This window comes from Ochotona curzoniae, unplaced genomic scaffold (assembly GCF_017591425.1).
Source record: "Ochotona curzoniae isolate NIBS_2020 unplaced genomic scaffold, NIBS_Ocur_1.0 contig_3819, whole genome shotgun sequence".
Classification (NCBI taxonomy): Eukaryota; Metazoa; Chordata; class Mammalia; order Lagomorpha; family Ochotonidae; genus Ochotona; species Ochotona curzoniae.
Genome location: NW_024466004.1, coordinates 22868498 through 22882782, shown reverse-complemented (window position 1 = coordinate 22882782; position 14285 = coordinate 22868498). Strand labels below are relative to the sequence as shown.

The window sequence follows — 14285 nt, the reverse complement described above, 5'->3', positions numbered from 1 at the left end:
GTCAGTTCTAATCCCAGCAGCCCCGTTTCCCATCCTGCTCCCTGCTTCTACGGCCTGGGAAAGCAGTTGAAGACGGACCCTGCACCCGTGTGGAAAACCCAGAAGAAGCTCTTGGCTCCTGGCTTCAGTTAAACACAGCTCCTTGTGTTGCAGATGCTTGGGGAGTGAATCAGCAGAAGTTAATCAACATTTTCCTCTCTGTTTTTCCTCCTCTCTGTATATCTGATTTTCCAAAAAAACCCAAATGAATTTAAAAAATGAGAAAATCCAGATTTCAATGTGAAAATCTATGTAATTTATTACACAATCAACATCTTTTATTTATTTATTTTTGTTGCAAAGTCAGTGTCTCCCATGTGGGTGCAGGGTCCCAAGGCTCTGGGCCATCCTCGACTGCGTTACCAGGCCAAAGGCTAGGAGCTGGATAGGAAGTGGGGCTGCTGGGATTAGAACCATCAATTATATGGAATCCTGGTGCCTGCAAGTGCGGAATTTCAGCCGCTAGGCTACCGCGCCTGGCCCCACAATCAACATCTTGAGTGCAGACGATTTCACAGGGATTTAGAGTTAACTAATTTTGATTCATGGATGGGTTTTTGGTAGAATTTTAAGTATCTTTGTACAAAATGTTTTTATGCTTCTTTTGAAATATGTTAGGTATCTCTGTACCCTGGTTGTAATAAATCTTGCTGAAAGAACATTTATTAAAAAATCATGATTAGAGAAACCTGTACTCCAGGTGCTCAGTGTTGAGTATGGCAAATTGTATCCCTACCTTATTTTTTTTCCTTAGTAAAGTACCCACTCATTGTGATGTATTAATTTCATATGAAAATAAGAATGAAACAAAAGAAACAACATGTTTTTTTTCAGTTTATGTTTAATCATGTAGGATTATTATTGAAGAGAAATTATAGCTTCAATTGACAGCATACAGGCAAATTAGCATTTCTTCCTTTTGAGATTTAATAGTCTTTTCCACTTTACTGGGAGTATTTATCACTAAGCTTTTCAGTGGTGGGCACAGTAGACAGGTTAATCACCGGAGGAGGATTAGGTCATGAAATAATGTGAACTACATTGTTTCTGTTGCTGGTGGTTCTTAAATTTTCACTGCACTTACCGACAAGTTTGTATCAGTCTTCAATTGTTTCTTCATGAGTCCCAATTAAGGAACTGACTTCAGTGATTTTATCAATTAAGGGCTTTTCCCAGCCTAACAGTCACCTGAAATCCCAACTAGATTTTTGGTTCTTATTCTACTTGTTAGCATTAGCATACATTTTTGCAAGAAATCTGACTTGTTTAAAAAAAAAATTCCTCAGGACACTTGCAGATGAACAGAACTCTTTAAAGTGAGATGCAAAATTTGATTATGTATCAGCTCATATTAGTATTATCAACCAGTTAAATTATTGTTCAAAAGTTGCACTTCTCATTTGAGCCACAAATAGAGGAAGTGAGGAAATAAAATGACTCTCCATTTAAAAAAAATAGCTGCCTCTTTTCTTATCACTCCACGATGTGCTAACTGGCCAAGCACTTACTTAAAATACATGTATCCTATCTTGTTAATGGTATGGAAAATTCAACAGTTTAATTCAGGAAAACGAGCTGAACTCCATACTGATCCAACTTAACGCATACGAAAATACATTGTTCTTGAATTCCCTCATTGAAACATCAGACATAAGAAATATATAAATGTGTACACACACACACACACACACACACACACACACACACACACACACACTCATACATGCAACTACCGGCTCCTAGCATGATGGCTCAATTAACTAATCCTCCCCTGATAAGTGCCAGGATTCCATCTGGGCACCTATTTATGTCCCAGCTGCTCTGCTTCCTATCCAACTCCCTGTGTATGGTCTGCAAAAGCATTAAAGTATGAGCAAAAGCCTTGGGATCCTGCACACACGTAGAACTCCCAAGAAGCTTCTGGTCCTGGCTTTGGATCAGCTCTGCTGTGGCTGTTGCAGTTGTTTAGGAAGTGAATCGGCTCTTTTTCTCTCCTTCTCTCTGTAAATTTGCCTTCCCAATAAAAATAAAATTAATTTTTAAATAACTGCAGAAATAATAAAACGTCTAGAATTATTTCCAAAGATAATATTATAATGATTAATTTTAATAGTTTTGAGGTAACCGATCATCTCTTTTAGTGAAGATTAAGTTTTGAAATATATCTTTAAGCTATATTCAGTGAAAAAATTGACTGTCTCAAAATCAACGTGTTTTTCAGCTCGTTCCAAAGTATATTTTGCAGTATTATTCATTTCATGTTAAAGACTTCTGGTCATTTACATTTGATGCAATTCTTGCATTGTTATTTTTAGTATTTCTCATGGAGAAACTTTTCTAATCAATTACATAACAATTCAAAATATAAAACATTAGTTTACCAAATCTTTAGAGTTACAAAATTTACGCTTGTAAGACTGCGTAAACAGGTCTTCCATGACTAAAAAAGGCAACAGTGGTGACTGGCATTATGGCACAAAGGGTTAACGACAGCATTGGCTCTGGGACTGCCTGTGTGGGTCCTGGTACTCTGCGTCAGATCCAGCTCCTTGTGAATACATCTGGGAAAGCAAGTAAAGGTGGCATCCATTTGGACCCCTTCTCACATGGGAGGCAGGGTTGGACTTCTGGGTTACTGAATTCAGCTGGCTCACGATTGGCTGATACAGCATTTTGGAAGTAAACCAATGGGTGAAGATTCTCTCTCCAACTCTCTGTTTCTCTATTTTGGCAAAGAAAAGAATCTGTTTAAAATCAGCATGTATAGTTGTTACAAACATCTCCATATTTTCAATAAAAATGTGGTTTTTTTTCTTTACAAGAGAAAAACCTTAAGGACAACAACACTTAATATATTTGACATAAGATTTGACGAATAAACCAGTCAGTGTCATAAAACTTGTATAAGTATGTATGTTTCATCAGTAAAATGAAAAGTCACAAAATTTTGCTGTTGAAAATATTGTTTCATGATGATATAACATACAGGCATTTGATAGAATTAAAAAATTGCCTTTCTTTTTATAGATGATTTTCTTAAATATATTTTTTTCTCTTTATTCATAGTGAAACTGCTTCATTCATTCTTTGCATTACATGGTTTGCTAACCCAAATTATGCCTCTCACACAGTTACTAAAGTTCAAAGTCAGTTCAAGTTTAATTTTGTAAAAATGTGCCAGTTAATTAGTTCACTGTCAACAGCAGTATAAATGTTCATTTTCAAATGAATACCTTAAGTCCGCAGTCCCTGGCACCCTTCTCACTATGAGAAATAGGCAAAGTGCTGAATGAGTTCCTTTTTACAAATTTATACTTGTAACTTGAGCAGTGAACAGCATAACACGTTAACCTATTATATTTTTCCAAGTTGATTTGATGAGTAATTTATAAGTATCTCTTGTTCAGTGTAGTTATTATTATTTTTTAATTTTCCTGAATAAATACAGTATGCATGGTGGTGTAAGGGTAAATGTGTCCATTTATGAAATGTATAACACTTGAAAATAATCATCAGGAAATAGTGTTACTCTCAGCTGAAGGTAGGATAATTTTGACCATTGTGTTAGATGGAAAATTTGTAAATAAATGCTTCTCCCGAGTATGTAGTTATCTCTCTCCCTTGTGACATGCCAGGTGCAACTCTGCTACATTTTACCTCTTTTAGGGAACAACAATTTGAGTTTGTAATTTGTTTAAGGACACCAGCATCTCAGAGTGCAGTTGGACTGGGCAATTACATTAGACATAATATTTTCTGTGCTAAGCAATGAAGTGTTTGTGTGTGGAGGAGGGGGATGTGATTCTGTACTGAGTTGCTCACCACTCTACCGCAAAAAGTGAACGCAGTTTACTCCCATAAAGTTGTGTTTTTATCCATTTTTGAAGTTGTGTTATTCTTTCATTATTATTTCAAAATTTATTACTAATCTTTAAGATTTATTTTATTATTTTTTTATTGGAAAGTTAGATACAGAGAGAGGAGGAGAGACAAAGACAAAGATTCACTTCCCAAGTTGCCCCAAAGGCTGGAGATGAGCTAATCCAAAGCCAGGCTCCAGGAAGCTTCTTATGGCTCTCCCACCGGGGTGCAGGGTCCAAAGGCTTTGGGCTGTCCTGGACTGCTTTCCTAGGCCACAAGCAGGGAGCTGGAAGGGAAGCAGGTCTACCAGGACATGAACCAGTGCCCGTATGGGATCCTAGCGAATGCGAGGCGAAGGCTTCAGCCGCTAGGATGCTGTGCCAGACCCAATTCCTAAATTTTAGAAAGCATATAATTGTGCATCAGCATGGGTTACTGTGTGATTTCCCGATGTGTTGTATAGAGAGATAGGTTGGATTTTTATTTATTTTGAAATGTATTTTTATAGTACAGCAGCTTTTGATATAATTTTATAGACTAATTGATTAAGAAAAATAATAACACTGAGGTTTATTTTATTTTTTACTTTTAAGAAATCAGTTAATGCATTAGGTCCTTAGGATCATAAGCAGGTGCATGGCAATTATTACAAGATACTTCTCATCAGTCTCCTGTTAATTTATGTAATACAAAGAGAACAGATTTCATGCAGGTCATAGATACAAATCTAAGAATATAATTTATGTCACATGCATCTGCCTTCCTTCCTTCTTTCCTTCCTCTTTTATTCTGTTAAGGTAACAACTTTTAATTTAAATTGTAATAGAAAACTTAATATGCTGTTTGTCTAGGAACATATGTATAATGTAAAATATATAATATATAGCATAATATATAATATATGAGAATACATATATATTTCCACAATGTGTTGTATAATTTGGGCTCCATAAATAAATGAGTTCATGCAAAAATAGCTTTTACATTTTTAAGATTTATTTATTTGTATGAAAGAGTTACAGAGCAAGTATGATGGGGGACAGAGAGTGCTTCATTTGGTAAGACACTTCCCAAATGGCTGCAAGGCTGACCCCAGGGCTGCTCCACCCTGGGAGCCTACGGAGTCTTCATGGTCTCTCTTGAGATTGCAGCAACTCAGGCTGATGGAATGTCTTGTAATATCCTTCTAGGTGCATCAGCAGGGAATTGTCTAGGAAAGTGGGACTGGAATTAAGTGCCCATATAGAATGTTGACTATGAGGCTGATGGCTTACTTGCTCCATCACAACACCAGTCTTCAAAATAGTATCTTAACATGCAATAAATTTTACATTTTCACTATCCTGAGTTGAGAATATCACTTTTCTATCATCAGCAGCTTTGTATTTTTATTTTAGAAACATTTATTTTGTTATAACAATTTGGAAATCCGCATATAATTTTTCATGATATCCATTTCCATGGATTTTATACCATCTTCTAGTTTATTTTTTTTCGTGTCCATCTTATATTAATACAAAGAGAACAAATTCAATAGAGCAATAGAGATCTAAAAATATAAGAGTATTCTCTTTTAAAGAAGAAAGCTAAGTTACTGTAAACCTTTTTATGGTAAATTATATAGTAAGTCTGCAGAGCAATATTACTGAATTATTATGAATTGTTTAACATACAATGGACATTATCCCTGAAGAATATTGTCTAGGGCCCAGCACTGTACCCTTGTCCTTGCCTTGGATGTGCCATGATCCCATATGGACACCTGTTCCTGACCCAGTTGAACCATTTTCCATCCAACTCCCTGCCTGTGGCCTGGGAAAGCAATTGAAATGGCTTAAAGCCTTGGAATCCTATACCTGTGTGGGAGACACAGAAGAAGCTCCTGGCACCTGGCTTTGGATCAGCTCAGCTCTGACCATTGAGGCCACTTGGGGAGTGAAACAGCAGATGGAAAATCTTTTGTGTTTCTCATTCTGTCGATATAGCTGACTTTCCAATAAAAATCAATAAAACATTAAAAAAGAATATTGTCCTGAAACATAATTCTCTCAGTATCGCTTCTCGGCCTTTTGGCTAAGATCAAGTGTAGTACATAATTCTCTCAGTAACTAAAATGTATTCATAAAAATTGAAGGATTTATTAAGCCAATCAATGTTATATTTTGATGTTTATTGTCTCTTTCAGTGCTATGAATGTTACAGCTATTTAGACACAAAGTTTAGACAAAGCCTCTATTATTCCATCTCACTATTTTAATCAAGTCATATTCTATTAATCTATTTTAAAGAATTTATTGTTTATTTTATTCTTGTTGTGGAGTTAAATGCTGGATGTTCATCTTCTCATGCATGTATTTTGGAATGTTATTTTTTTCATGTGGACAAAATATTGCATACTTATGTACTCTAATGGATTTTTTTCCCTTTAAATGCCCCTAACTTTATTACATTAGATGAAAATATAGAAATTTTAAAATACATGTATTTTAGTAATAGCTCAAGCATTGTATGCCAAATAGTCTGATGAATCCAAGCATTGTTTGAACTCACAAAACTTCACCATTGTCCTTCTTCCTAACAGAAGGATCTAGTGACAGATAAAATGTTGCAATATTCCTTAAACATATCATTAAGGCCTTTGTTATTCAAAAAAGCTGTTGTCTAATAGAGCAGGACAGCGTATGCTTCTGAGCAGGGGCCTGAGATCTTTGTAATCTTGCCTGTCATCAATCATTGTGTGCGGCTGCCTCCGCACAGATTCGTCACCTGGAAGGCTTCCTTCGCTTTTGTTTTCTACTTCTCGTCCTTCCCCTTCATTCATTCTTCATTTTTGTTTATTTTTTTTAATACTTATTTGAAATGCACAGGTACAACGAAAGCAAGAGAAACAGCTGTCTTCTATCGCTGGTTTACTGCTTGAATGCTGAAATGGTTGGGGCTTCAGCACTCTAAAGCCAACAGTTTGTTCTGGGTCTCCCACATAAGTGGAGGTCATCTTCTGGCCTTTGCCTGTCCTCATTAGGATATAAATGGATTTGAAGTGTAGCAGTAAGCACTTGAAACAGCTCCCACATTGAATTCAATGTTGTCACAAGTAGAAGCATAACTGGCTACATTACAAGATATTTTAAGATATTTTAAGATTCATTCTTATTTTTGTTTGAAAGGTTTATGCTCAAAACTAAAGACAGAAAATAATCTTCTATCCACCAGTTCATTCCCCAAGTGACCACACCAGCTGGAGCTGAGCTGCACTGAAGCCAGGATCTTCTTTGGAGCCTCCCATGCAGTATAGGTTCCCAAGGCCTTGGGACTTACTCTACTGCTTTTCTATACCACAGTCAGGGAGCTGGGTCAGAATGGAGCAGCTGGATTTGAATGGGTGCCCATTTGGATGCTAGCATTTGAAGGTAGAGAATTAGACTGTTATCCACAGTACTAAGTCCTGAAGGTTTACTTTTAAATGACTTTTTGACTAGTAGGCTTGGAATCCAATAATGGACATTTTATATATATGTATATATATATATATATATACACATATATAATATGTATATTATATATATTATACATATATTTCTGATATTAGCTTAAATGCATTAGCTTCAATTATTAAGATGCAACTTGGGGGCCCGGCATGGCATCCTAGTGGCTAAAGTCCTTGCCTTGCCTTGCACACACCGCGATCCAACATGGGAGCCGGTTCTAATCCTGGCAGCCCCATATCCCGTCCAGCTCCCTGCTTGTGGCTTGGGAAAGCAGTCAAGTATGGCCCAAAGCCTTGAGATTCTGCACTGGCATGGGAGACCCAAAAGAGGCTCCTGACTTCTGGTTTTGAATCGGCGCAGCTCCAGCCCTTGATGCTGCCTGGGGGATTGAATCAACAGAAGATCTTCCTCTTTGTCTTTCCTCTTCTTGGTATATCTGACCTTACAATAAAATTAAATAGATCTTTTAAAAAAAGGTGCAAGTTGGAAATTTCGCATCCCATATGCTAACACCTGGGTTTACATCTGGTTCTACTCTCAGTTCCAGCTTCCTGCTAACATGAATCCTGAAAGGCAACAGTGAATGTTTTTAACATTTGAATAGCTGTCACCCACAGGGGAGCTCCAAATTCATGTATAGGTTCCTGACTTTAACCTAATTCAACCCAGGCAATGGCAGGCATTCATGCTTTGGTAGTGGAAAATACCAAGTACTCTGTTTTTTTCTCCCTCTCTCTTTGATTATCTCTGTCTTTCATTTTAAACAATTAAGAAATTTTAAAATTAAAAGTAGAATACGTAAAACAAGCAAAATAAAATCCTTAATGACAACATTGTTTAAACTTAGTTGTTGTTGATTTGAATGGGGAACTGATTCTATTGGATCCTCCTAATATGAACAGTACCCTATTTTACCAAGCTATTATATAGTCACAGATACAGACGTTTTTAGACCTTCACGTTTTCTTTACTTTTTAAAGACTTATTTATTTATTTGTATTTATCGGAAAGGCAGATTTACAAAGAGTAGAGACAAAAAGTAAGATCCTCCATCCTCTAGTTATTACCCAAGCGGCCACAACATCTGGAGCTGTGCTGATCCTAAACCAGGAGCCAGGAGCTTCATCTGGGTCTCCTATGTGGGTTCAAGGCCCCAAGCTTTTGGGCCATCCTCAACTGCTTTCCCAGGCCACAGACAGGGATCTGAATGGGAAGTGGAGCACCTGGGACAGGAACCAGTGCCCATATGGCATTCTGGCAGTTACAAGACAAAGATTCTGCAACTGGGCTACTGTGCCTGGCCTGAGCTTTGACTTTTGTATTGTAATGAATATCAAAAATATGTTTGGAGGTCCATTTGTGTATACTGAAATGTATTTTGAAACATATTCCAGTAAGGTGTATATATAATTTTTGTTATTTCATTTTTATTCATTTTTATTATTTCATGTTTTTTCCAGCACACGTGCATACTCTGGTGTACCAAAAATGCAAGTTCCTGTGTAAAGAATATTTACATAATTCATCAGCCATGCAACTTCTGTGGAGTCACCCGGTATGCTATTAGGCAAGCTCAGGTTCCTCCTCACGTTGCCTGCATTTGGCAATTGGAACTGAGAGGTAATGAAATTTTTTAACAAATATTTGAATCTACTTGAATCACTTCAGATTTAAATAGATAAGTGTTCATTAGCTAATCACAAAGTATTTTGTAACTCAGACACAATGTAAAGTAAAGTTAATAATCCTAGCCCTGTTTTTGTTCCCCTTTAACTGAGATGCTTAACGTCAAGTGCATTCTACATTTTTGACACTGACCACCTCCTTGTTGAAGATATCTAAGTGTAAAGAAAATTAAGGGTATTCCTTCTCTCTTGCATCTGTTTGTCTGAGGAGGTCAGATACTTAGAAAAGTATACAATACTCTCTAAAATCAAGTGTTACTGTTACAGTAAATAAAAAAAGCTTGCAGCTAAAGAATATTCTTTAAAAACAAAAGAAACAGTGGACAACTGAAAGAGTATGTTTGGAGCTTAGAAAATATTTATACAACAAAAAACATTCTAGTAAGAGAGAGATGGAGAATAAAGAGAAACTGCAGAAGACAGCATGCTGAATTGAATGCATGTATGCAGAAATCATTGTGTGAAGAGATGGATTTTCAGGGACAAGATGAATCTCTACGAAAAGTAAAATTAGGTTGGGTGACAAACAACACCGGGCCTAAAATTACAGATTCAGTGTACTGATATTTATTTAAGAAAGAATAGGAACTCGTGTATTCTAGCACATTCAAAAAGAGAGAGTGTGAGAGAAAGGGAGAGAAAGAGAGAGAGAATCAAGTGGAGAGACAGGGTGGAGAACAGGCAAAATACCAGGGAGCAGCTGGGGTCTGATGTGAGGCGATGGGAAGTTTATACAGCAGTGGAAGTCCCCGGGCTGTGAAAGTAAGGAGAGAGTGAATGATGTGTCCTTTTGACTTCTTGTTTTTTGACATCAACTACTAAAAGCAAAAACTGAAATAAACACATTTCAACAGCTAAGTTTTAATAAATATATATTTCTTTCATACATTGCATTGGTAGTTCCTATCTCGGAATCTAATTTGTTTCACATAATTTTCTTTTCTTGGGTTACAGTTTTCATATAGCTGGTGCAAATTTGATTCCCATCTTTCAAATTGTCTGGCACTTTAATTCTGTTAGACAATATTTCTTCTAACAATTCTGTTTTAACCTTACATTTTGTGACAGACACTAAATTAGAAGATTAAATGTGTCTGTTCAACTAAAGGCTGATTTTATTTAACTGACAGCAGTTGTATTTGTAAGATTACGGTTACATTAAAACCGTGTTGAAATAAACTAACAATTAGCCTTTTAAACAGAAGACATGATAATTTATTTCATCATGCTCATAAAATACTATTCTAGAGAGTTAACAGCCTCTAATGACTGAAATACTTATCAGTTCATTAAGCAAATCACACTGAAGACCAAAAGCAGTAGATGAGAGGGATGACTTGTTGGCTGTTCCATGCCAGTGCTAAAAGGAAATCCGTACACTGCACTATGAATACTATTTTACAAATGACAGAATAAAGTAAAACAAACAAACTGGAACAACAACTGAGATCAGTGAATTTAAATGAATTATCTGTTCTTAGGAGTATTTTAGAATTTTGTTTGTTCAATGGTTGTAAACACTAGCTTCACATTTGATCATCCAAGGATCTCTTTAAGTATACAAATTAATGCTGAACTTTCCCTGCAGAATCAGCAAACTGGGATTGAAGTGAGATGGACAAAGAAGCATTTAGACACTCTCAAGTGCTTTTAGAATTCAGATTGCGAAGAATATATGTGCTGGTGCACTGTAAACCAGCTCATGGACTTCAGTGCTTGATTTATTTTTCATATTTGAATTCCCTTTAGATCACAGTGGTAGTAATGCTCGCATATGACTATTTCTAAACATTGAACTTTTAGAGAGCTAAAAGTGTCTACCAGAAATCTGTTCACAATGAACAAACAACAAATGTGATTTTGATGCTGATAAACGACTTAATTTTTAGAATGGCATTAAAATAAAAATATATATTTTTAGAACATGGTGGGTATAATGATATGCAGTCAAAACTGCTTAGAGTAAATCAGTGTCAAGCAATTATCATCAGTATAACCTAACAATGTTTAATCATTTATTCTTTGTAAGTCTATGAGCAGAACCTACTGAATACAGCTGATTGTCACAGATATAAGAATTAGGAAGCCCATATAATCCTAAAACCTGTATGACATGGGCTCTCCAACGGAAATACATCAGTTGTCAATGCACATTTCAATAATGCCAACCAGAATAATTTTAAACATCAGCATAAGGATTCAGAAACTTTTCTCAGAAATAATTTTCAAAACAAAATAAAATTTAGAGCCAAGAAAATATACACATAGAATTATATAACTTTTCTACAACAAGATTTTGATTGTTGTCACTACGTTTAACATTGCTCTCTGATAAAATATTATTTAATAGAAACTTAAAATCAAGCCAGTGAGGCTTCATGGAATGCATTAATTTTACCACCAGTAAAATTATTTTAATTAAATAATTTTTTGAACAACTAAATGAAGTGTCTTACACGCCCAATCAATTCTTTCCATTATGATTGCTCCACAAAGAAGGTGTGGTGATTAATTAAAATCCCTTCAAGGACAATGGGTCCACAGTGCACAACTTGAGAAAGAGCTGACATGCACTGTTTCATTTCAATGTCATTATCTATGCTAATTATATGTATTATTAGGTTGAAGGAAAGGAACTACTGACAGTGTGGATAATGAGTTGTGAAGTAAAATAAAATGATAAGAATCATATTTAAGATGAAACCATAACAAGAAGATAGGGTGTCTTTAATACATCTTTTTACATATTACTATTACAGTTCATTTATCTAAAAGAAATAACTTTTTCTAAACAAATGATGATTGCTATATTTTTGAGATTATACCACAAACAGCCATTAAAATTTGCTTTAAGTTTTATTAGCATATTTATTCATTTGAGAGGCAAAATGACAGGAGAGAAGTAGAAAATGAGAGAGAGAAAAAGAGAGAGAAAAAGAGAGAGGTTTGCTTTTCCCTGTTTCCCCTTCCATTTCCACCACCCCTTTTAAGTTGTTCACAATAGCCAGAGCTAGACCAGTCTGCAGCCCTGGGCTCCAGCTGGGTCTCCCACATGGACTACAGGTAGCCTGGTGCTTGAACCATCTTCCAGTTCTTTATCAGGCACAATGGAAAGGAACCACATTGGAAGTAGAGCAGCAGGACTCAAACTCATATTCTTATATGATACGCTAGTATAATAAGCAGCAATTTCACCTTCTGCAACACAGCCGTGGCATGACATTTTCTATTTTTCTTTTATGAAATACTATATTTCATAAAATTAATATATTTTTATAATAACCCGATAGTTAATAATTTCATGATAATTTCGGTGAGAGAAATTGCCATATCTCCCAAGCAATCTTTATGTGAAGGCATTTTTCTTACCATCTCTCTCTACTATCAAGCATTTTTAAAATAAATGTGTGCTATTTTTATGTTCATTAAGTATTTTAGGGTCTTATTTCAAAACTTGAAATACATCTCAGTTAATTTCTTTTTAGTTTGCCCCTGACACAACAGATCTTCAAAATATGCTTGTAATAAGAGAAGTATTCTAATTAATTAATACACTCATTAAAAGAAATGGCTTCCATGAACAGTTAAAAAAGTGAATTAAATGATATATAATGGAACCAAAGATTTCATGTGAAGTGCAATTAAAATATTAAAATGCGTAAGATAAAATTAATGCAAATGTGCAATCTTAAGTGGGAAGACCTATTACTATAGTATAAATTCAGGTATGCACAATCTGAAAAATATTCCAAGCCTGTATCATACTGTAGCTATTCTTATGTTTATTTGGTCTTTTTACCTTCATACTAAAGATATAAGTGGCTTACTAAACACCTTGATCGTACTGATTAGTATGAATTTGACATGTGCTTACATTTAGTTGTGGCATTTACAGCTTCACCTGGGTTATTATGACAAAAAGAACAGTTTTCTGAGGTAATGTAAAAGATAATTAGTTAGATTTAATCATAACACAGTATAAATTTACTTCTACAACTTATGCTGAACATTAGAAATACTGTAATTTTCTCTTTGGGAAACTAAAATAACCACTGACAACACAGAGACATACTGTTAAAGATGGAAAAGAGCATGCATTAATTTTCTTTGCTATCTCATCTGTTTACTAAATTTTCAATGAAATACAATAGTGTTTGCTTTATAAAGCCAATACTCTATTTCATCATGTAAGCCTGGAAACATAAGCGAAGTCAAGTACTTTCTGTAGGTGACTGTGTGGGACAATGGAAACCAAGCACTGCTAGACAGTTTCCTACAATAATGGAAATCACACTTTTTTTTTTCACATGAATAGGCAACAAATGTGAGAAAACAGAATTTAAAAATAAACATATGTCTGGCCCACCACACTGAACTAGTGGCTAAATCCTCACCCTTTATATACCTGAGCCAGGATGCCATATGAGTACTGATTCATACCCTAGCTGCTCCCCTTCCCTTCCAACTCCCTTCTTGTGTCCTGGCAAAGCAGTTTAGGACAGCCCAGAGCCTTGGGACCTTGTGTCTCAGTGGGAGATATGGAGGAGGTTCCTAGCTCCTGGCTTCGGATAGGCTCAGCCCTGACCGTTGTGGCCACCTGGGGAGTGAATCAGTTGATGGGAGATCTTTCTCTATCTCTCCTCTCTGTAAATCCTTCAGTAAAAATAAAATAAAAATAAATAAATCCTTAAAAAACAGTTACATGTCATGCAGAAAACTCAGCATATAATAAAAGTGTCTTCTCAAGTCACTAGTGTAAGTACGGGTTGTGGTGTAATGACTGTGCAGCAGCTGACCATCTAAAAAGGCTGAGTCACCTATCTCATGCGGCAGTTCAACTCACTATGTTCTAAATTCAAAAATTAAAAGTACCAAAAATGTCACAGAAGTGATTAGAATTTATTTATAAATCAGGTTTTAATTAAAGTATTCATTTGTTTTGTTTTTCTGTTGCAAAATATTTTCTATAAAATCTGTCAATTTCATGCATTTCACAATACAGATTTAGCAGCATAGTTTAAAAATTGAGACACAAAATTATAACCTTCTTTAAATATATCAAATAGTTTATTCTTAGTTTTGGTAAAAGCTTACAAAATCCTTTTCCAGTTTGTTTTATTAAACTTACTTATGGACTTCAATGTTATCTATCCTATGAAATCTGAAAATTGCTAGCACAGTTGGGTACTTTAGAAATTTACATGATAAAGGC

The 14285-nt window shown here is 35.5% G+C and overlaps 1 protein-coding gene and 1 pseudogene across 1 annotated transcript in view; both read left to right on the top strand.

Moving 5' to 3' along the window:
* EYS (eyes shut homolog) overlaps positions 1-14285 on the top strand; it is a 1254974-nt gene that overhangs the window by 60050 nt on the left and 1180639 nt on the right. Inside the window, 1 exon segment of the mRNA XM_040983150.1 lies at positions 8849-9008. Coding sequence (XP_040839084.1) covers positions 8849-9008 — 160 coding nt within the window.
* LOC121158872 lies at positions 5954-6100 on the top strand (annotated as a pseudogene).